Source organism: Amblyomma maculatum, chromosome 10 (genome assembly GCF_055883805.1).
Source record: "Amblyomma maculatum isolate TAMU_Amacu chromosome 10, ASM5588380v1, whole genome shotgun sequence".
In the NCBI taxonomy this organism is placed as follows: Eukaryota; Metazoa; Arthropoda; class Arachnida; order Ixodida; family Ixodidae; genus Amblyomma; species Amblyomma maculatum.
In genome coordinates this window covers 83611523-83634486 of record NC_139353.1, presented here as the reverse complement: position 1 = coordinate 83634486, position 22964 = coordinate 83611523, and the positions used below count along the sequence as shown (strand labels likewise).

The 22964-nt window shown below is 43.3% G+C and overlaps 1 protein-coding gene across 2 annotated transcripts; it reads left to right on the top strand.

Moving 5' to 3' along the window:
* Positions 1-97: 97 nt before the first annotated feature.
* Positions 98-18728, top strand: LOC146176903 (uncharacterized). 2 transcript variants are annotated; one of them, XM_084583026.1, is made up of 6 exons: positions 98-206; positions 631-701; positions 884-965; positions 5768-5953; positions 11281-11445; positions 15027-18728. In XM_084583026.1, exons 3-6 carry the CDS (start codon positions 903-905, stop codon positions 15243-15245), a joined length of 633 nt encoding a protein of 210 aa, XP_084439152.1. In that variant the 5' UTR covers positions 98-206; positions 631-701; positions 884-902; the 3' UTR covers positions 15246-18728. The 2 variants fall into 2 exon arrangements, with proteins under 2 accessions (XP_084439152.1, XP_084439151.1); XM_084583025.1 differs by lacking the exon at positions 98-206 and adding an exon at positions 235-428.
* The last annotated feature ends 4236 nt before the right edge of the window (positions 18729-22964 follow it).

Below are 22964 nucleotides of genomic sequence, written 5' to 3'. Positions count from 1 at the left end.
TAAGCGCAGCGGACCGCGGTTGATGACTTATGACACTTTTGATTAGCATGGCGAGCCCTTAGAAATAGTTAAGAACAGCACATCTGGATTGTGGCCGCTCAAAAGTGACCTTTCGCTCGCATTGCATCACGCACTAAAGGAGAAGGTAGACGGACCAGACGGACTGAAGGCCGAAGAGGCGTCAAGTGTTACACGTAACGCTTTCGGTATTACTATAACATCTTAAACAACTTCAGACAAGTGTATACTTTCAAAAAGCAACTTTTTGGGTTCTTTCTTTTACTTTATTTGTAGGTAAACGAGTAAGCTAACAATTTTGTGCAATAGAAGTGAGTTTTGGCCGCTTGGGGTGCCTTGAGGCCTTGAGCGTGAGAAAGTAGCGGGAACCACAAAGCAGACGATACATAGAGATGAAGGCATCTAGTCAGGTAACAATTTTATGCCACCTAATTGGTCAAAATTCTGGTTAGATATGATGTAACCACCACGTGAACCAAGCAGTATAAGCTTAGTATGTGGTGTGTAAACTGGAGTTCTGAGATCTCTTATTTGGCGCCCTCGTTGTTTTGGCGCGCGCTCATTTTGGCGGCACCTAATTTGTTGCGTTCAATTTTTATCTCCTCGCTCTAGAAAAAAAATGTGCGCCGCTTCAAAGACACGGCAGAATTCTCACGAAAACTTTTGCACAGTGCCAGAGAAAGGTACGTATGCGAAATATAGAAATAATGTACGCATGCAGTACGTGCATGCCGAAACGGGGTATGTGGCCTAAACTCAGCCTGTCGGAGCATTGTAGGATGTCTCACTCCTGCAGCGCATAGCTTAGCATGACCCGTTTTTACTCGTCATATGCATTCATTTTCTTATTCACTTTAATTGGCAGAGCGCGTCACAGATTTTTGATGCAGACCTTGGAGAGTCTTGGGGACCAACTGCCGCTGAACGGAAGAGTCTTCAGGAGCAAGGTAATGCTGCGTCTGTTCTGTAAGCATTTCGTTAAAAAAAGTACATAAATGCAGTACTCCAAGTTGATGGCGCACCAAATTGCCATTGCTCAGCTTGCAGACCTTTTTTCGGCCCGAGCAAGAAGGGGGAGGGGGTAGGGAATGGGTTACATGTTGTATACAAGTACCAGTTATAGAAATAACTTTCAAGCATGGATAGGCACAGACATGAGGCAGTTTGGTTTATTTTTTTTTTAAAGATCACAAAATACAACTCGTTAAAAAAAAATCTCAATGGTCAAAAATATTCTTAATGACATTCTTGAAGTTTTCACTGATGAAAACCTCCTCTGGCCGTAAATTCTAAGACTTTTGAGGGAAAAAAAAAAAAAAAAGAGAATTTGCTGTTGTTGGTTTTGGCAAAATGGGGAGTTTGAAGTTGTGTGAGTACCTTGTTTTTGAAGTTAATGATGGTGTGGCATAAAGTGTTGCAGAGATTCCAGATTTTCTATGAATTGTACTGTTGTGCTAGTTTCTATGACGCATAAGCAACATGTGCCAAGAGCAAGTTTAGAATGAACTAAGAGGTGTAAAAATTTCTAATCTTGCTAGCTTTCGTAGAGTACACAGCTGTTTTATTTGGTTCCCTTCCATGTAAGAACCGATAGGGAATCAGAATTTTGGCATTTGTTGATAAATGAAGCGTACAGCACATCATTGTACTTTTTCTACCTGCTTGATGTCTTCTTTTGTGTGAGGGTTCCACACCATGGCATTGCATTTGAGCTGTGGCTGAATGATAGGTTCATATGCTAATTTTTTTCCAACTGCATGGTCTACCTTTTAATGTGTGCTTTAAAACTCGAGTTTTTCTCATTGCAGATAAAGTTATTTGGCAAATATGATCACTGCAGGTTAGCCGGTAATTCATTATTTTTCTGACAAAACAAGGCCTCCATGTGCTGTGTGATGCCGTGCACATTAAAGAGCCCCAGGTGCTCGAAATATCCGGAGCCCTCCACTACGGTGTCCATCATAGCTTGAGTTGCTTTGGGACGTTAAACCCCACAAACTAAATCTACCATTCGTAACCTTTCCAATATTCTGACACCATCTTTTAACATGTCAACTCCCCTGCAATGAAACTCCCGTTTCAATTGCTCTGCATGTGGATTTTGCTCAAAAGGTTGAAGGTTAAAGGTTGGTTCACAGGAAGAGAAAGGCGCAGTATCTGTCACACTTGCTCTGTGGACACCTGAACCGCGCCATAAGGGAAGGGAGGAAGGTGGGAGTGAAAGTGGAAAGAGAGAAAGGGGAGCCGTAGTGGAGGGCTACGGAGTAATTTCGACTACCTGGGGGGGGGGGGGGGGGGACATCGCACAGCACACGGACGCCACTTCGTTTCGCCTCCATCGAAACACAGCCGCCGAGGTCGGGTTCGAACCCGGGAACTCCGGCACAGTAGTCAGGCGTCTTACCACTGCGCCACCCCGGCGGGGCTGCTCAAAGCAAGCAATGCGGAATTTTTTTTTCTCGCAGAATCTCACGCTGCAGACCACGCGACCAAAGTATGGCTCACTTTTTGCACCGAATGAAAATGAGTGAAGAACTGTTCTTGCACATACTTGACGCTACTGATGTCACACTGCAAAGTAATAACCGCTTCACATTACTCTAGTAATACGACTGCTAGCAACTCCTGTTACATATTGTGACAGCTTTGTTAGTTGTTCAAATATGCACATGACTTTAATTTGTGGTACAACATGCAGTAGTAACCGTCATCGTTGTGCACAAAGGTTCAGGTACGGCAGCAAATATTTGCCAGACAAAGGCGTCGTATATCAAAGATGTACCTTCTTTTCCAAAAGTAACCAGGCTGCATGGTTTGTTTCTTACTTCTATTATGAAGTCAGTAACAATCCCCAGAACATCACGGTGTCTTAAGAAGTGAGCATAGGGGATCACCTTTACTTTGCAGAGATTTACTGCTCCAGAAGTGGTATGAATTCTCTACTAGTTTAATGAGAAGCAGACTCCGCAGCTTGGTTATTTTCGGCAGAGACAGTACATGATCTACCAGACTTTGGCTCATAATTCCACATGTAAAAAAGCACACTTGCATTCCCTAGATAAATCATTAGTGGTGAAGAAATAATTTTTGTCACAGCACTTGTGTTATTCTGTAAAAATTAGCAAGCACCAGCATGTTACTATACTAAAAGCGCAAGAGCTTCTCGATGTGCTGGAATTGTCAAGGTTGAAATGTCTGCTACAGTAATGAAAAATGGAAAAATTGTGAATCTACATACGTCGCTCTGATTCGGGGAAACCACGAGGACTTTGGTATACAAATGGTATCAGGACAGAATTGATTGATTGAACATTCTTTATTTAATAGGAAGATTCATGGCCATGGATGGGGGTAAAGGGAGTAGGCAGAATCTTCATTGTTTGCACATGTTGTCACTCAAATCATATTGCTCTGAACAGGCCACTAAGGAAGCCATACTTGGCAAATATCATCTCTGTGTTAGCATCACTTCCTAGAGGGAATGGTAGTTTATTTAATGCTGTCACGTAAAATGAAATGAAAAAATGAATTTTCCTTGACAGAATGCAATTGCAATTATGAAAGGCAGCAATATATACAGAACTGTTCACTCATACCTTGTGAATGAGGCTACAGTTTTTATTACAACTGCAGATATTGGAGTTTTCAGTTTTTATTTTTTTTTATATTCAGTCAGCTTTTTCAATACTTGCTTCAGAACAGAGATTTAATTTTTATTTATTCTGGAAATATTATTTTCAAGTGGCCAATTAATGTTTTTTTTTTTTTTTTCGTTATGAACTGTGGCAGTTCTGTCTCGCCAAAAGTTACTTATTTATCTTGGCCATTTTTGTCAGCATGAACAGTCTGTCTACAAGTAATTAATGCACATGTATTTACAGCAAAGATGTTCTTGTTAACTGTAAAATTAAGTAATATCACGAATAAAAAAGTAACATGCAAAATGAGGAGACACAAAAAAAGAAAAGTGTAAGCTTACTTTTGGTGGCTGGGTAGTCACGCTAGCATTAAGTTGTACTGGTTAGAGCTAGAGGAAAACTGAGTGAACCATTGTGGTAACAAGAACATGAAATTGTTTCTTGATGTTAGTGCATAGTTTCATACCACTGTCCCAACTTGCATTATAGAAACTTACTCATCTAAAGTAACTGCCTTAACTAGTAGACGATGAGAGCAAACAGGGTTTTGCTACCAGACAACAAGAAGGTGGAGTGGCCTGGTCTGCAGAGGACGTTAAAGAAGCTAGTAGCCAGTGCACTGAATCTCGAAGCTGTGTTAATCAGACACTACAGGCATCTTACCCTGCCCCTGGCTTCTTTTCCGTGTTGGTTGTATCCTTTGACTAGGTATAAGTCATTGTCAATAGCCAGATAGCTACAGCATGCATGTCAGAGATGCAGACATTTTTCATTTAAAGCCACATTTTTAAAACTAATTTCATTCATCTTGAGCATTCTCTGTAGTATTGTGTCAATATATATTTGCTCATAGAGGGTTTAGGTGACGCACTGAGAATAAGTGGCCAGTAGATCACACAGTGGACCTGAGCTGGTAGACTAACGTGAGATATAGAGCAGCAAACTAATACAGCTCGTAAATTCAAGCACAAATTTTTAATCTCTATATCACTGTATGCTCGATTTTTACTAAACACGTTTTTGTGTTGTTTTCCCCTACTACTCATGTTTTTATTTCTTTTTTTTGCTGTTCACCGGTTTTTCACAATTCATTCTTTGCCTGCTGCACAGCCTAACTACAGAAATTCCTCCACATTACAGCTGTGAATTTGGAAATATCTTTATATTTTCACATATTCATTGAGTACAAATGTATAGTTATGAACATTGTTCTCATTGCTGACGTTGCCACTGTCGCTGCATTTTCGTTGTCCTCTGAGGTCAGTCGACCTTGTCAGGAGGACATGTCCCTTCCTTTTCGAATCGCAAAAGGGTTCTATATTGTGTGAGCTGAAATCAGAGGGAGGAAAAGTTATCTTGAAATATGGAATTAGTCTGAACAGTAGCTGTAATTTTTTATGCATTTGATGTCGACGAGGTGAAGACACCAGCTCAAGTTTATAAAGTTTTGAACAAACAAAACTTCACTGCATGCAAAAAGTGTGTTGCATGTCTCTACTGCTCAATGGGAGCAGAGAGTAAACTTCAAATCATATCTACCCACTGCAGTGACACATATATATATACAGCTGATTACATTCAGCAATCCAGAGCAAGTTCTTAGCTTCATGGAACTGAAGATCTGTTTGAGGTGGATCAGATCTCGAATTCTGATTGGACAACAGTGACATGATCTTCTTAGAGCCCCTCAAACATTTCTTCATAGGTCCAGGCTCCAGATCGCCGAGCCGATTGTAATTCGTCATTAGTGGATATGTGGCGTTCACATGTCGACCACAACGATAAATGTGAAACCAAATCTCATGGTGGCTGCATTTTAGCAAAATTAATGAAAATGACGCCTGCATGCTGTGCGATGCGAGTGGATGCTAAAGAACTCCAGATGGCTGATATTAATTTATTAATTGAGAGTAGCCCTCTGCTTGGTAATTTCTCATATTGAATTGCATATGTACTAGCATCACTATATAGATTACTCCTTTCGTTGATGGTGTGGTAAGCTTTGAGTACACTAAAATTGGGCTTGAAGTGTTGACTACAAATGCTGTTGTTGCAATGAGCTTGCCACCATGACATACGACCGAACACACATACCTCGTGTATCCTTCCAGAGTTCGCAGCTCAGAGGAACGATCGAGTACTACAAGTACTTGGAGGAAACCATCCACACAATGTGTGTCATCCGCCGGAGAGACATCCCACCTCATTGCGACCTGTTTGCAACGAGCCATGATCACCGACTGATCAAAGCCATGAAGGCTTCTACCAAGAAGGCTTCCAGAGCCTGCCGGAAAAAGGTGACTGATCACCCTGGCATGGAAGAAGCCAATTAAGCCACTGTTTGGAAATTCCCTGCAATCATGCTCAGTGTGAGATGCAATGCAAAAGATGTGATAGGAGCTGTGTTCACAAACCAATGGGAGCATATAGTGATGCTGGCAAAATGTCCACTTAGTGGTTAATAAAATGAATAGTGTAGCATCCATGTATGCCAGAAGGCACATTGATCTCTTGTAAGCAGATACTGAGCTCAGTTCAACCGCTGCCAATGCATTGCAGGTCATATAGAGTGCACTTGCACATTCTTTATTTGTTTCACCCTCTTTCAGGGTTCCACATATTCTAGCTTTTCAGATATAAGAAATCAAGTGCGCATTAGCTGCGATTTGCTCAGTGTTGAGAACTGTTAACTCCCCATGCTCATGTTTTTTGCAATATTTGCAGTGGAAGCTCCTTTGTGTCAGACATGTGTCGTTTGTGTGTGACATTTTATGCCATCAAGTAAATGGTATGAGACCAATACATGACCGATCGTGTGCTCAATGCTGCTCATATGCTGTGGCATGACCTCTGTTATAATGTCGCTCTAGCGAACAAGTATTTGCTTCATTATGGTAGCATTCAATTTTAATACTGGACTCACCAAAGTAGTATTTGTGCATGCAGAGAACATTCATGAAGCTAATGTTTGAACCTTCTTCGGCTCTATATTCTATAAGGTATGTTCTGTGGAAAACCAGTTTCCTGCCCCTTCGCCGCGACCGACCACAACCACCCCAACGAGCTTCATGGCAGCGCCGGCTGGGAGAGGAGGTAAATACCTCCCCTTGGGAGAAGGAGACCAGCGAGGGGTGCACCGCCAAGAGGTCTACGCGGGTTCCCGCGAGAAGACGAGAGAGCTTCTGGATCTAGCCGGCAACGAGAGCGGTCGTCTCCCGCCGCCTCTCCCGGCAAATGCCGGGGGATAGCGGGCACGGAGTACGCTGCGCACACGGGAGGACCCGTCGTGCACGACCGCCCATCTTCTGGTTCCCAACGGCGAAGCGACCGGTAAATACCGCACGCTCTCGCCGCCTCCCGCGGCAAACGCCGTGGTACGGCTTCGTCCGAAGAATGCGGCGCGCACGGGAGATCCCGGCCGCCATATTCACGGCGCGTTCAAATGTCCGCCGCCGAAGTCGCACCCCCATTCCCCAGCCGGTGAGTCAAAAGTCCTTCTTACGTAGCCTTGCCCTTCCAAGGAAAACCTTGTTGATGTATAGCTAGCCGGCATGCTCTGTATTATTTGCAAGTGCAATAAATAGCATTCGAGTATTAACTATGTGTTGTCCCCGTCCTTTGTCCCCTTTGTTCCCCTCCGCGGGTCGCTAGCGAGGACGCAGCACCTGTGGAGTTAGGAGCGGGGCGGAAGACCGTCCCTCTCATATTACCACAATGGCGCCTCAACGTGGTTCTCTCGTGCAGAAGCACTTGAGCTAGTTACCCCTCCCTAGGGACAAAGAACGATAGTCAGTTCGCGGCGTGGAGTGCCTGCCCGGACTAACATTAGGCCTGACCCGACATCGCTATGCTAGCAAGGCTAATATGCTTTCTTGACGGCGAGGTGGGAGGAGTTGCAGCGAGAACAAATGGTCGTGCGTGTATTTGTGTGTGTGTGTGTGCGTGTGTTTATGTGTGTGGAGCATTTTTATTTGTGAGTGTGTGTGTGCGTGTGTGTTTGTGTGTGCCGACTTCCGAGGCCTTTGAGAGGTACAGCCACGAGGTCCGTACATGGAGCACGAGACCGAGCCGTCCACGGAGAACAGCACGCCGGAAGCGAGTGAGTGCCTCAGCCGGGACGGTGGCCCTACTTTTCTTGTATATAGTTGTAAATATTTCCTCTTCTGCCTCTTTGGCTCTGGGAGCCAGGTGCCGCAATCGGCTGACTGGTATTGCAGCCGTGATTGCCGGAAAGCACCGGGGCGCTCCGACACCGCTGGACGCGGTGGGCGCCGTTCGCTCAGAAGTTGCCTTTGGATGGCAGCGAGCGAGTAGGGTCACCCTGGGTTCCTTGGCGGAGATGCACATCCTCGCGGCGCTGCGTTCTAGCTATTGTCCTTAGCGCTAGAGCGAGTAGGCTTAAGGCTCTTTTTGGGAGCTGCCTGTCGCACATCGGAGGACAGGCTAACCGTGGCATACAGCATGCGCAAATGCGGTTTGCTTGTTTTATATTGACCTCGCTGTAGCCGAACATCTCGCTGAATTAGAGAAAGCTAACTTCGTTCAAATGAACTTGGTATTTTTGAGCTGAGAAGGAGAATCGGAAATTTTGTGGAACCAGATTATTATGCCGGCAAACGAACTGCGGATGCCCGTGCTTCGTTCGGATTAACGGAACGCAGTGCGGTGCCGGATAAAATTGTTTGGCACTCGCATTGGTCCGCATTTTACCAAATGGTCATTTTGCTCAATTTATTCAACCTTTTTGGAGATCCGGAGGGTTGTGCAGATATCAAGTGAAACCGCCTGGACCTGCCGCCATTGTTTACGTTCCTGCCTGCTGCCCTGTGGCCGTGAATCACCGAAGCTCGGAGTCTCACGGAACCAGTCCGGCTTGACGGGAGAGGAGGCCAACCCCTACCTGCCAACAAAGGCGCGTCAGCGGGAACAACACCCTCCCGTCATGCTGGCTTCTGGGACCTGCCGATGGACAGGGGGGCCCCTTCACCTTGCTGCTCGTCGGATGACACCAACGTTTGGATCGCCCTGCTAAGCCTGGTGTTTACCTCGCGGATGGCGTCCAAGGAGCGGCTCTCGACAACCATGGGTGAACATTTAAGGAGGGAGGGATGTGGAAAACCAGTTTCCTGCCCCTTCGCCGCGACCGACCACAACCACCCCAACGAGCTTCATGGCAGCGCCGGCTGGGAGAGGAGGTAAATACCTCCCCTTGGGAGAAGGAGACCAGCGAGGGGTGCACCGCCAAGAGGTCTACGCGGGTTCCCGCGAGAAGACGAGAGAGATTCTGGATCCAGCCGGCAGCGAGAGCGGTCGTCTCCCGCCGCCTCTCCCGGCAAATGCCGGGGGATAGCGGGCACGGAGTACGCTGCGCACACGGGAGGACCCGTCGTGCACGACCGCCCATCTTCTGGTTCCCAACGGCGAAGCGACCGGTAAATACCGCACGCTCTCGCCGCCTCCCGCGGCAAACGTCGTGGTATGGCTTCGTCCGAAGAATGCGGCGCGCACGGGAGATCCCGGCCGCCATATTCACGGCGCGTGCAAATGTCCGCCGCCGAAGTCGCACCCCCATTCCCCAGCCGGTGAGTCAAAAGTCCTTCTTACGTAGCCTTGCCCTTCCAAGGAAAACCTTGTTGATGTATAGCTAGCCGGCATGCTCTGTATTATTTACAAGTGCAATAAATAGCATTGGAGTATTACCGCTGTGTCTTCCCCCTCTTTTGTCCCTTTGTTCCCCTCCGCGGGTCGCTAGCGAGGCCGCTGCACCTGCGGAGTGTGAGCGGGGCGGAAGACCGTTCCCCCTCTAAACCCCACAGTTCTTTGCCAAATATGAGCTTTAACTGTAGCATTCTTATGATCCGATTAGAGTTTGTTCATGGCAAAAATTGATCACCTATAGTTCTTTCAGCTATGTTTCTTTGTCCGGCATCAGCGACAGGATTAGATTTAAAGACCTTCTTGCCATTTGATTCAAAGTAATGATGTCAATACTGCAAAGAATATGCTGCCATTATTTTCTTTAATAAATGACAGCGAGTATGTGGAGTTCTGTGCCCAAAAATCAGTGTCAATGCATGCATTTTACTTGTGAAATCGGCCAGCGATGATATCTTGGTTTCTATCTTTTCCAGCTTATAAAAGATCCTTTATCAGAGAGAGTGGTCTCTCTGCAATCCGAACATACTAGTACCCTATCGATACAGGGCAGCTCCTATTTTCCTATTGCTCCCCAGTGTCCCTTTGAGTTCAGAATAGCAATAAGGATTATTTTTCCTTCTACTCCTCTTTCGCCTTGATCTTGAATAATGGCATATCCAGGCAATTCCTTTTGCATCACAGCGGTACTGTATAACTGATGCTCACCTAGCTGAAGTCTTTGCTGCCCCCCCCCCCTCCCCCCCTACCCCGGGCACCACTCAAAATCACGTTAAGGACCACTTTCTGCAAAAAAACAGTAACAAAATGCATGACTCGGAGATGAAACTGCCCAATCTAAGAGTAACCCATAAATGTGCCCCCGACACAATTTGTTCTTTTGCATTGTTTCCAGCACTTGAGCACTGTGTGCAACATACTTCAAACCTTCTAAAACGTATTGCAGTTGACTCCTTGATAATTCAGATTTTAAGGGGAGGTTTCTTCAAATTGTGCAGAGGTCAAATTAAGGAGAGCTTCTTTAATACCTGTGATACTGATGGAACAAAAGCCTCTGTTTGAATAAACCAGCTATTCAAGTTATAGCTATTGAAGTCATTTGCTGAAGCATACCAGCCAGATTGAAAAGCATGGAAATTTTTAACCTGCGAGTGTGCGTGTGGCTAGACCGTATCACGTTCAAGTCACTGAACTTTGAAACCTAACTTGTTCATCGGTCAGGTACTTTCATTTCTAACATCTCAGCCAACTTATGCAGTCCTACATAGAACACAGCACCCATGAAGAGGGCGCACAGTAAGCCGGTATGCACCCTGCCGTTCACACTCCCACCACAGTTGCTCATATATGGCTGCTGAAGCTGTTCGTCACGGCAGTGTCACGAGAAAAGACTAAGCCATCATATGCTCAGTGCAAATAAAGGCTGCCATTGTTATTGTTGCTGTTATTAATGATAACCATGAACACATCCTTAAAAGATGATGTTTCCAGAGACACAAGCTGAGGAAAAATGGAGGAAAGGATACAAGGTGGAACAAATTTAACACTGAAATTTAAATGCTCTGCGCCCTGTTGTGAGTCAAGAAGAATTTTTCTCAGGACAGTGTTGGTGATAGGGACACTATAGCAGTTCCAAGGCAGTTATTGTGACTGACAAAGAAGCTTTTCAAGGTTCCATTTCCATTTCATTGTCGAAGTTAAAACAAACCAAATATTGTTCCAATAAACTGCACTTAAACTGGATGCTTTAATTAGGCTGTACTTTGAATTAATGACAGTTTGCTGTGTATTAGAAATTACCATTCACTATTCATATTCAGACTCTGGCCATTTATAAACTACTCATCCATGAATGATGTGAATTTGTTAATGCATTCTAGGACGGCTGTACTTGCACCAGTTTTTTGCTTTCAAGAACCCTGTACCACCTGCATGCATGAGTTGGTGTTCTTGCATATTACGTTTTCAGGTGCAGCCCCCTTCTAAGCATACTGAAAAGTTTGCGCGTGGACACAAAGACAAGAGGCCTCCTAAGGCTCGTCGTAGCAGCAGTGACGATGCGATTGTACCAGATGTGGATTTCCCGTCAGATATGTGCCATACCAAGGAAGAAAATGAAGAATGGGAACTGTATGTGAGTGCGCATCTTTGCTTTAATCACGGTTTAAAAATAGGAAGATGAGTGAAAAGGAAAAAAATATAGAGGGGGTTCAACGCTGCTGAACCGGATGGGGAGCAAAAGCTTTCGCTGCGGGCAGCTCACTGTTGTCGTTCGTTTCTACCAGGGTGGCAACTACCGAGTTGTTGTTATCGCCAGCTTCTTCATCCTCTTCTTTTTCTTCTTCTCCTACTTCTTTTTCCTGCTTCTTTTTTCTTCTTCTTCTTCTTGGCTCAAGGCCATTCGTGGAGTCGGAGCCACGACAGAGGTGCGACCACGCTGAAGAGGCGAAGCGGCTGGCGTAGTGTTGCTTTCGCAACAATAATTCGTTTGCTTCTCTGTATATGCGTGTACTACTAAGCTCCACTTTTGTGCAGATGATGTGATCACTCTGTATGATATCTTTTTTTTCTCATTTTTGGTTTGGCTTGGTTTATGGGGTCTAATGTTCCAAAGCAACTCAGGCTATGATCGAGATGCCATAGTGGAGGGCACCAGAAATTTTGACCATCTGGGGTTCTTTAATGTGCGTCAACATCGCACAGCACATGGGCCTCTTGCTTTTCATTTCCATCGAAAAGTGGCTGCACCCATCAGATTCGGTCTCACATCCTTGGGCACAGCAGCTGAGCGCCCTAACCATTGTACCACCACAGAGGGGCAGTTCTCATTTTTCAAATCTGCGACACAAATCTGAAAGTTTCCTTAAAAAGTCAAGCTGCATGTCATTATACTATGTGATTTGCCTGTCTCCAGCCTAAGTGTCCTGTACAATGGCCATGCTGCGGTGGGTCAGTGGTTACGGCGCTCGACTGCTGAACGCAAGGATGCGGGATCAAATCCCGGCCATGGCAGGTGCTTTTTAATGGAAGCAAAAAGCGAGGCACCCATGTGTTGTGCGATGTCAATGCACGTTAAAGAACGCCAGGTGGTCTAAATTTTCGAAGCATTCCACTACGGCGTCTCTCATAGCCAGAGTCACTCTGGGACATTAGACATCGTAAACTAAACTAAACATTTCCTGTAAAATGATGCAAAAGGGAGATCAAATTTGAGTTTATAATCATCACTGTCATCATAGCAGTCATGGTTGATTCTTTTAAACCCAATCATGTGGCCCCACTTACCTAACTATGAGAAGTGAGCATATGCACTGCAGATGTCTACTTTAAGGAAGTTCAAGTGGGTAAGCCGGAGCACTCCACAGCCCTCTTAGTCTTTTCTTCCCTTCCCTCCTGGTGTAGTTTAGGTGTCCACAATGAATAGAGATGATTATTGCACCTTTCCTTCAGTTTAAGTACTAAACATATTCTCGCATCACAAAGTGACTGCTGGCATGCAGCTTTATTGCAAACTGATAAAGCTGCATGTTGACAGCTTTGAGCATTAAGATACAAAGAATAGAAAGCTTCACAGCAGTATACTCTTTTTTTTTAACCGACCACACACCACTTTCAGTCCTAAAATGTAAACCGCTGTGGTCAGGACCTCTCAAGCTGTCTATACAGCTTTTTCCCTGGCTGTCCTCGCAACACCAGTTGTGGAAATAAACCTTCAAACCTTCAAACATGTTCTTGCAAGACTCACTCTTCCAATTTTTTTCTTTTAATGTGAAGCTTTCAGAGCAGGAGTATAAGCCATTGCTTTTTGCCCGCATCTGAAGAGTTTTTTAATTTTAGATAAGGTCAATTTTCACCAATGTTATCGTGTAATGTCAAGGAAATGGGTTTTAACTGCAGCCACACCTGTCTCTATTTGGGCATTAAAAAAAAACAACAACAAGTTAGGAATGTTCAAGCAGTTAAATTTCAGGAAAATGAAGGCCAGGATGCAAACATTTGTTCAATTTATCCAGCAGTTCAGTGCAGTGCAGTCTGCATATAACAAAGTTTGTTTACGTACAGTTCTTCACCCAACAATCTTCAAAAAGAACTAAAAAAGGAAACGCTTCACTTGTCAAAGCATATCCATGCAAAAGGTATCTCAGATTGTGTCAAATGCTACTATAAATATGCATTTAAAGGCCACTTCCAGAGAGCCTATTATTCTAGAAGCTATGGCTTTCATCAGAGTTGGAATAAAAGGAAAAAGCAACACTATTCACATCGGAGACTTCTATCCCATGAGTCGATTCTCTCACAAACTACTTCATTGTGCAAGATGTCTGTATTAGCTTCAGTAATGATGTTCCACAAATTTGATGACAATTTGCACATATCTGTAGTCACATGATTTGGACTAGAAAGAAAGATGAGTCAAGGTATGGTACTGAAGGCAACGTTCAAAGTCGAGCCCAGTTTTCTCTAGGTGTCCTGGGCAGTGTCAGTTCATTTGCTATTTGCCTCCTCTGCTCCACACAGCCACACCCAAGAGTAGAACCACAAATTATAGATGTATAATATTCCAGTATGCATTTTCCAGTGTACAAGACACACCACTCAGGTTCAGAGGCTTTTAATGAAACATTTGGTATATAAGATGCATCCTTCTATAAGACTTAATTTAGATGGTTAGGAACCTGACTAGACATGTTTGTGCAGCCATCGCGCATATAAGGTGCACCCTTGTAAATGATGCAGCATCAAAATATTTGTAAAAAAGAACGTCTTATACACCGGAAAGTATCTTAGTGTATATTATGGGAGTTCTAACATATATATAAAGGCATCAGTCAGTCAAGTAACTATCACTGCCACAGGAGGCTAGACACTCACAGGAACAAGAGTAATTAAATAGCGTTGCCAACTGGGCAGTACATCCTATGAAATCGATATATCTTCCTTTAAGTTCATTGTCGGCAATGCACAGGGTCACTCAACATGAAAGGGAGCATTTTGAGCATTGAATAAACGGGTACTTCGTAATTATGTGTGACACGCACACTTCTTCCTGTTTATAGAATTCCTCTCAGCCTATAATATCCAAAAGTCATTTTTTACTTTAGTTGAGAAATAATGAATGAATTTATCTTTTTGTTCACGCTGATCATTCCTTTCATATTGAGCAGCCCTCTATACACTGATAGTGTTCATTAGTATGTAGGTGTTCCATACAGTGCACAACACACCCCGTCTGAGCTTGCTCAGAAAGTAAGTTGTACACTTGCTTTGCAGCACAAATGTATGCATAGAGAAACTAATTAGAATCTGCATAAACCATGTCAGAGTCTACCTTTGGCAGCTGTGCACTGGTACAGGTTTGTGCCGCTGAGCTAGACTAATTTTCTTTTTCTTTTTTCTTTTTTTCTTTTTGCAGCTATGAAGTTTTTGTGAAAGCTATTGCATTTTCTTTCTAGGCTAAACTCATATGGATGAATGGACTATTTACTACCTTGACTGATATGCACACCTTGTATCTCGCATAGCCTTAGTCGCTTTGGGACATTAAACCCCATAAACTAAACTAAACTAAACTGATATGCACACCATCTTGGGGAATCACCTTAAACATAATTCACCAAGAATTAAGGCCAAACTCAATGGCACCCAGATACTGGTGTCCCTGTGGACACATAAGGCCTGTAACTAATCCTCTGAGCTGTGTCCAACACGCCACAGGGCATATCGAGGGAGGACTGGATGGCTGCTGGGTCATCACAGCAGGAATCGTCTCAGCATTCATCCGACCAAGCAGTTCCACCATCATCAACATTGACGTACGTGAACCTCATCACCGACACTGTGACGACTAAGCCCTTGAAAGAAGCTCCCGAGTATTTTGTCGTGTCTTCCGAAGGTGAAGTCATCTCTTTAGGAGACCTGGTCTATATATCATGATGTTCTGTGTAGCAAACTGTTCTGTGAAGGCATTTGTTGTTGTATTTTTTGTGTACGTCAGGTGCTACTCTGCCTCACGCAGACTACTTGAAGCATCGCTGACAGGCATAGCTTCGAGACATTTCTGTTCCCTTTGCATGAACCAAAGATTACAGTATATCAGCAAACTACATATTACTCATGTGCAGCCTCTACGCATACTAAACAGAAATGAGTCGGCGATGTTAGCAGAAAATTCATATTTGTTCTAAAAGGGTGTTAGCACTATTCATAGCTGTTGAAAATTGGCACATGTATAGTAATGCAATGACGTGTGTCAAACAGCGTATTTTTTTTTTGTGCGGTCAAATCCGTGTTTCCCTTCTTTAGAGCTGCTCAACATTGCTCTCAAGCCAGAAAATCACTATACTCAGCTAAAACTTTCTCACAAAAACTCTGTTTCAAAACCTTCCTCTCCATTTCGACTTTTTTTTTTTTTTTTCCCACTTTTCTGCAAGTTTCTTTTTGACTGCAAGTTTTCTTTTGCTTTTGACTGCTGAAGCACTACATCATCATTCTCGGAAAAAGAAGTACTAAAGTGTACCAGCAGCAATGACAACATTTTGGCTTCCCCACACCTTGTGACATTTTGTATGGATATTCCCACTAAGGCTTTAACTGCTGATACAATTCTTGCAGTGAGGAATTATCCGAATCTGTGCATTCCCAGCATGGCTATAATTTACGAACACATATACGCGCCAAGTAGAAATCTGATCGATTTGAACATACATGCATATAATGCATAGAGCCTAGCTTTTGGAAGCCTAGCTTTTTGACGCCTGTCCATGAAAGCAGCAACCTGGTAAGTAAATTTAAAAAAAAAATACATTAACAGTTACCCCTATTATCTTGCATCATGAGATCAAGGTGTTGAAAGATAAAGTTCATCACTTGTTTTTTTTGTAATTCTGGGTATCAAATTTAAAGCCTAACGCTAGTAAAAAAAAAACTGCTTCACAGATCATTTTAGAATTTAAGTCTGAACACGGGAGCATATGTGATGCTTTTCTGTCTCAATTTTCAAAAAGACTGCAGAGTGTTTGCCCTAAATAAGTAATCTACAGTGGTCCCTAGATAATTTTAATGAAGAAGATTATCACCAGTTGACAGTTTGACATTATTTGCTGTAGCTCATTTACAAGTGTTTGAAACCGAGCAGTGCACCAGCTACAGTGCGTGTTGCAGCGCGCATATTTCATCTCATTATCGTTGCCCCGTTATTCACCTCTGGTCTGGTGAAATTTAATGAACCTATTAAAGGTTTTGAGAAATTTTATGTAGTGCACTAGAGCCAGCTACGCTCTGAACGTGAAAATAAATTGACAGCGAGTTTTTAGCACACTTTGAAAGGCACAGTTGGACTGCCGGACTTTGGCGGCAGGCTCTCTGTCGGTTATTTCTATATTTAGAGTACAGATCTCTGCAGTTCTCTGGGATGCCCCATACCCCATTTCTCGTGCAGCCAGATTTTCAGAATCAGATGGAATGTACTCATAATTTTTGACTGTACCAGTTGCTACCACTAAAGGAAGGAGGGGCCATTGACGAGATATTACCAAGCCTTCACATTTCCACTCTAATTCCACCTAAAAAAGAATATGTGGCCCCTGATGCTATAAACTTTCCTCTTGAGAGGAAGGTATATAATATAGGTATTTACTGAAATATTAACATGTATATACTCTACAGGCAGTGAATGCAAGGCAGTTCAATGTTGTATAGCTAATACCGAAAGTGTGTTATGGACTAGGTGATTCATAAAAATAGGTATTTATTTTAAAAAATTCACATGTACATACAGCACAAACACTGAGTGCAAAACATTTAACGCTGTACAATACTGAAAGTGTTTCACTCATGAACTTTACTCAACTTACTGTCAACCCGAGGGCCTCATCGCATCTACCTACCTATAGGGATCGATGTTATTGCTAGAAGGATGTTATTTCTTATTACTCAGTCCTTTTCTTCTAACCTCTCTCCTGTCTTCTTTAGTGCATCATTTCTATTCTCTGTGCTGTTTTATTTATTGCATCATTTTCTCGTGTAGTCAGCTGGTATTTTATTATCGAACAAAATGAAATATGTTCCCAGCATGACAAGTCACTGCTGTACGGTATTTGGAGTACCTGTATTAGGTGTGAAATATAGAGCTGTGTGTGCGTACACAAATTTGAGCACCCTAGCCTGCTAAACAAACTTTCTTTGCGTACCACTGAAGGCTATCAGCTAAGTGTTCATGGACACCTAGCTGATTGCCTTCAAGCCTTCAGATAAGTTTTTGTTGACTCATATTTATATCATTTTAAACCGAAGCTTTTGTGTGTTTATTTTGTTTTTGTTATACCTTGTATGAATTCTTTGTGCCAACTCGGGTGTCATGCTTTGTAGGCTTATTGGTTCAAGATATTTTATTGTCTAAAGCCTTCAGCTAAGTTTTTGTTGACTCACATTTATATCATTTTAAAACAGCTTTTGTGTGTATGTTTTGTTTTTGTTATATCTGGTACGCATTGCTTGTGCCAACTCAGGTGTCATGCTTTATAGGCTTATCGGTTCAAGATATTTCATTGTCAGAAGCCTTCAGCGAAGGTTTTGTTGACTCACATTTATATCATTTTATAAAACAGAGCTTTTCTGTGTATGTTTTGTTTTTTGTTATACCTTGTATGAAGTGCTTGTGTCAACTCCGGCGCTTTATGGGCGTTCAAGATATTTCATTGTCTAGTCACTTTCATATTTCACTTCAACGCTGTACAGACACATTGTGGGTTTGCTTCATTTTAGTCTTCATTTTTTTCTTTGATTTTTATTGGCAGAGGAAAAAGCGAATTTTTTTCCTATGCTACTTTTTGAGATTTTGTAATATCTATTTATTTGACAATATATTTGACATAACAAATGAGCAAACCTGCAGTGTGTTGATTTTTTAAATATGTACTGTGATGTGTTGTATTTATTGCTTGCCTATTGTATGCAAAATGTCTATAACTGTTTTAACATTTACTCCCACAAGAGCTGCCCATGACAAGGTAGTTCCTATTCAGTGGGCACACATTTTTCAACCTGCCATTTTTACGGCTTCCTACATTCGCAGACACACATTTGCTAATGCTCTTTTATCAGGTTGTGCATATACGGCTAGAATAAGCAGGCACAGAGTTATATATGGAATGTTCTTGTGAAGGGTGAATGAGATGTTGTGGAGCATCTAGCTGTCTATGCTGATATTTCCTTGAGTTGTACATGAAAAATATGCATATAATCTTCAGGCTCACTGATGTGGTCACATGAGATTATTTGGCTAACCCACTTCAGAAAAGCTAAGTTATATGTGTATATCTTCTGCTGTGCTATTTATTTGAATAATATTTTGTTGCCCTTGCAAAATGTACTGTTTTTAGACATTAGACAAAATAAGACATTAGTATTTATTTACAGGATAATAAACAAATGCATATATATATATGAAACCCTGTACAGCTTGTCTTTCCTTAACACTCTCTCCATAGGTCATACATGAATACTTTAATATAGGCAGCCATTTGAATTTTGATTACATTACTGAAACTTCAGACTGCTTGTAAACAGATGGAGTCACTGGAAGAAAACTACTTGGCTTCCTACGGATCCAATTGGATTTTGTGTCCCACCAAACTCTCGAAGGGTACCGCCGTGGTGGTGCAGTGGTTAGGGTGCTCGACTACTATGTACAAGGATGCGGGATCGAATCCCTGATGTGGCGGTTGCTTTCTAATGGAGGCAAAAAACTAGACGCCCATGTGCTGTGCAATATCGGTGCACGTCAAGGAACCCCAGGTGGTGTTGAAATTTCCAGAGCCCTCCACTAACGCATCTCTCGTAGCCTGAGTCCCTTTAGGACGTTAAACTCCATAAACCAAACCAGACTCCTGACTGTCGCCTACTAAACATCTAAGGCAATCAGCATTGAACCTCCGGAAATATTACATCATCTGACACTGCATATGCAGATATTGCAATACTGGAGGATAAGCATTTTCTTTCCTTCACTGATGCATGTTTCTCAAGAAAGTAAGCAAGCTCATGCAAGGGCAAAGACTTGTCGATGCAGTAGACACCAACACAGCTTTTGAAGGACATAGAAGGTGGTCACTCTGCATACTAACTCCCTGAAACAAGAAGAGCCATGAGCGCGTGTATACATAATAAAGTGTCATATGTTGCTGGCCTCAGGGAAGTACACAAGTGCAGCTTCATTATACACCTTGTGCTGTTTGCAATTACATAGAAGAGAATTGTGCAATATAGCTAGGGTTTTACCCAATTTTTACACCCCGTACATATTCCTGAAAAATCGAGTAAAACCTTGTTTTTCCCCAATTTATGGGAAAGCTGAGTAGAATTACTCTGATTGACAGCGGACGAGAGGCGGCTGATAGATAGGGAACTACCAAAGAAACGCGACGTTCCCGAAATATTATTTAGGAACTCAAATTTGTTCCTGTTTACCAACTTCAAGCATAGCCCTAATTGTCAACCTCTGATTAAAAAGAATGGATAAATTATTACAGCCTGTAAGCATAACCTCAAAAAAACCTAAATTGTGAAATGTTTCAAAGAGTAACCCATTTCTTCCCTATTATGAAGTTGAAAAATAGAGCTCGAATTTGAAAAAAATATAAAACCTGAAAATGAATTATATACCTAGCACTGTATGATTATGCAAAGCACTCCATAATCATACATAGAGTATACATAATCAGCATAGCATATAAGTAGGATGTAATGGATGTGAAACGCACCGAGAGCTGGCCAGTTGAAAAGTAACTGCATGCAGACTAAAATAGAATATAGCGCCCGCCGACGCTATAAAGCGGAGGCGCTGACATCAGCGTTACCAGCCGTGTTAGAGGAAAATAAAGATGTACAGCACGTGCTCGGAGCACAAGCTCGGCACGGGCTGTTCAGAATGAGAAGAGCTGCCACGCTGGTCATCTTGCTCTGGTACTCTGCTGCGACCCTGCAAATTTGCAACAGTGGTGACTCCGGCTTAAGAAATGACAGACCCCCTCGTCGAGCATCTTTGTGCTGTGGGATGTCGGTGTACATTAAAGATCCTCATGTGGTTGAAATTAATTCATAGCCCTCCACTATGCCACCTCTTTCTCTACCTCTTACTCCCACCTTCCTCCTTGCACTCAGAGCATGGTTCAGGTGCTATGCCACCTCTTTCTCTACCTCTTACTCCCACCTTCCTCCTTGCACTCAGAGCGTGGTTCAGGTGTTTGTCAAGAAGTGACAAATACTGTGAGCATCTTTCCTTTCCTATAAACCAATTTACCAATTTTTACAGTTTTAGCACTGCTGACCACAGGACACCACATTACGATTTTAAAGGAGGTGAGCATTCTGGTTATGGCAACTAATCTCAAGAGGTGCCACGCTGAACTATGATATGCACTGTCTTTGTCAAAAGTTTAGAGCCCAGGGTGTCTGCTTCTGAGCCATACCATGTAGCCTATAAAGCATTCCCAGGTTTCCAAACTTGCTGAAGGCAAAAAGATATACAACCAGAGAGTTGGCTTTTAAGCCAACTCTCTGGGCTCTTAACTTTTGAAAAAGGATATATCTGGCTCATAGCGGTAACAGTGGATAAGATTCTGGGAGTGCTACCCTTAACATACGCTAATAGACTCTGCCACATGTTGAAAAAGTGAAAGCCACTGACTTCTGCTGCTGACTTGCATTTCAGTGTTTCATTGCCCCTGAAGAAGCGATCAAGTTGGTCCCAAAACGTCGGGTTGAGAATAAATTTTTTGGTTGGCATTAATATTTCTCAAACTTTTATTTAAAACAAACCCAACCTGGCAGACTTCTATCAACGATGTTCTCATTCAAATGCCTTTAAGTTTACAACTGCTCAGCAAAGAGCAAGGTGTGAACCGAATATGCAATACACAATTTGCAGTGTCATGCCGAGCGATGGTGTCACACAGTTAGCTGAGGACCATCAAAGCACTGTTGCTCATCACGCTGCTCAGGTTCGGTTTGTAGAAAAATTTTCCTGTCACCTGGCGATAGCTCGCAATAGCAACCAACAGCAGAAGGACTTGGAGGTATGTAACTTCCATTCTGGCTCTTTCGTGAGTGGAGTTTGTTTTACTGGAGTGGTTTGAGCAAGGAACCTGCATACACCTGCTACACATGAGCGCGTCGAGATAGTTCATTGGAAGCTTCGGTAGAATAATAAAGGACAAGAAATGCTATTGTCGTTATATATTGTTAATTATTATCAAAAGAAGCAGGAGAAAGTCACCTTTTGCAAATTCCTGCATTAAGTCTGGCACCACTGCACTATGTATTATCATAAAAATGGTGCATTACCAAAAGAATTTTCATCTGTGTTTTTATCGTACTCATGCTGTTAATTCTTAAAAACGAGATACTAGTATAATCATGCTTCCCTTGACCATACGATGAAGCGATGGTAACAAAAAAGACATTGAAAATGTGCTGCTCCATTATCTCTATTCCTTCGGGCGGGTGCATCAGCAGCAACGACAGGTGATGGTGTCTTTATCGTGCAATGCATCACCAAGGAATGGGACTTCTTACAGTTCGCAATGAAAGTTTTACTACTGCCAGACACAATTCAAGTCTGCAGTAACCAGCACACAGAAATTCTTGAGTAACAGAAAGCAGACTACTGCGCATCAAACCAAACTGTAAGGTCAAGAATTTCGATATGAAAAGCAATTTACTAAACTTGAAGATATATGCAAGAGCGACAGGTAGCCTAGCCTATCAGCCGTCTCCTTCAACACACACACACACAAAATTAACTAGCTTCATTAGCACTCAGGCGATCGAAAATGATAAGCTCCTCCTCTCCCCTCTCAATTCAGTACACGCCACTACGCAAGGAAAAAAAATACAAGTCGCAACGGCACCGTAGGCCCCGCCTGCCTTCTTCACCTGATGGGAGCATCCAATGAGTGGTTACACCCAGCCAGCCTCGATGACCTCATCAGGGAGGAAGCACGGGGAGCGTGTCGCCCTAATCGGTCGCGAGCGATCGCCAGGAGCACTTTTTAGTCTATCGTTTCAGGGACAGTACTCAAAACGTGAAGGAGTGCAACGACATGTGGTTATGGTTGGTTTAGCCCACCGAAAGTACAGTACAGCAGTACCAAAAGCTATCACGTGACCTTGCTGTCCGCTGGGTCAAGGAGGTCCTGCGCTCCTTGAACCCAGGGGCAGTTTAGTGTACTTTCGGTGACTTGGCTAAACCAACCATAACCGCATGTCATTGTGCTCCTTCACGTTTTGAGCACTGTCCCTGAAACGATAGACTAAAAAGTGCTTCTGGCGCTTTTTTTTTTTTTAGTCTACCGTTTCAGGGACAGTACAACTGGGTCAAGGAGGTCCTGCGCTCCTTGAACCCAGGGGGACTGTTCCTGGCCCTACGGGGCTGGGACGGTAGGTCAACGCTGCTTGCGGCGGGGGCTAGCCAGCCACCGAATTTTTATCTGTTGTAGGCCGTCATTGCACCCGCCACCGCTTAGATGGTGGACGACGGCTGCTGCAGCGCGATTCTTTCTCTCCCTCTTCTTTTTCTTTCTTCTCTACTTTCTCTCTTCTGTCCGCATGTGTCCGCACGAGACAGCGGAGGTGGCTCAGCTGATGATGACCTCA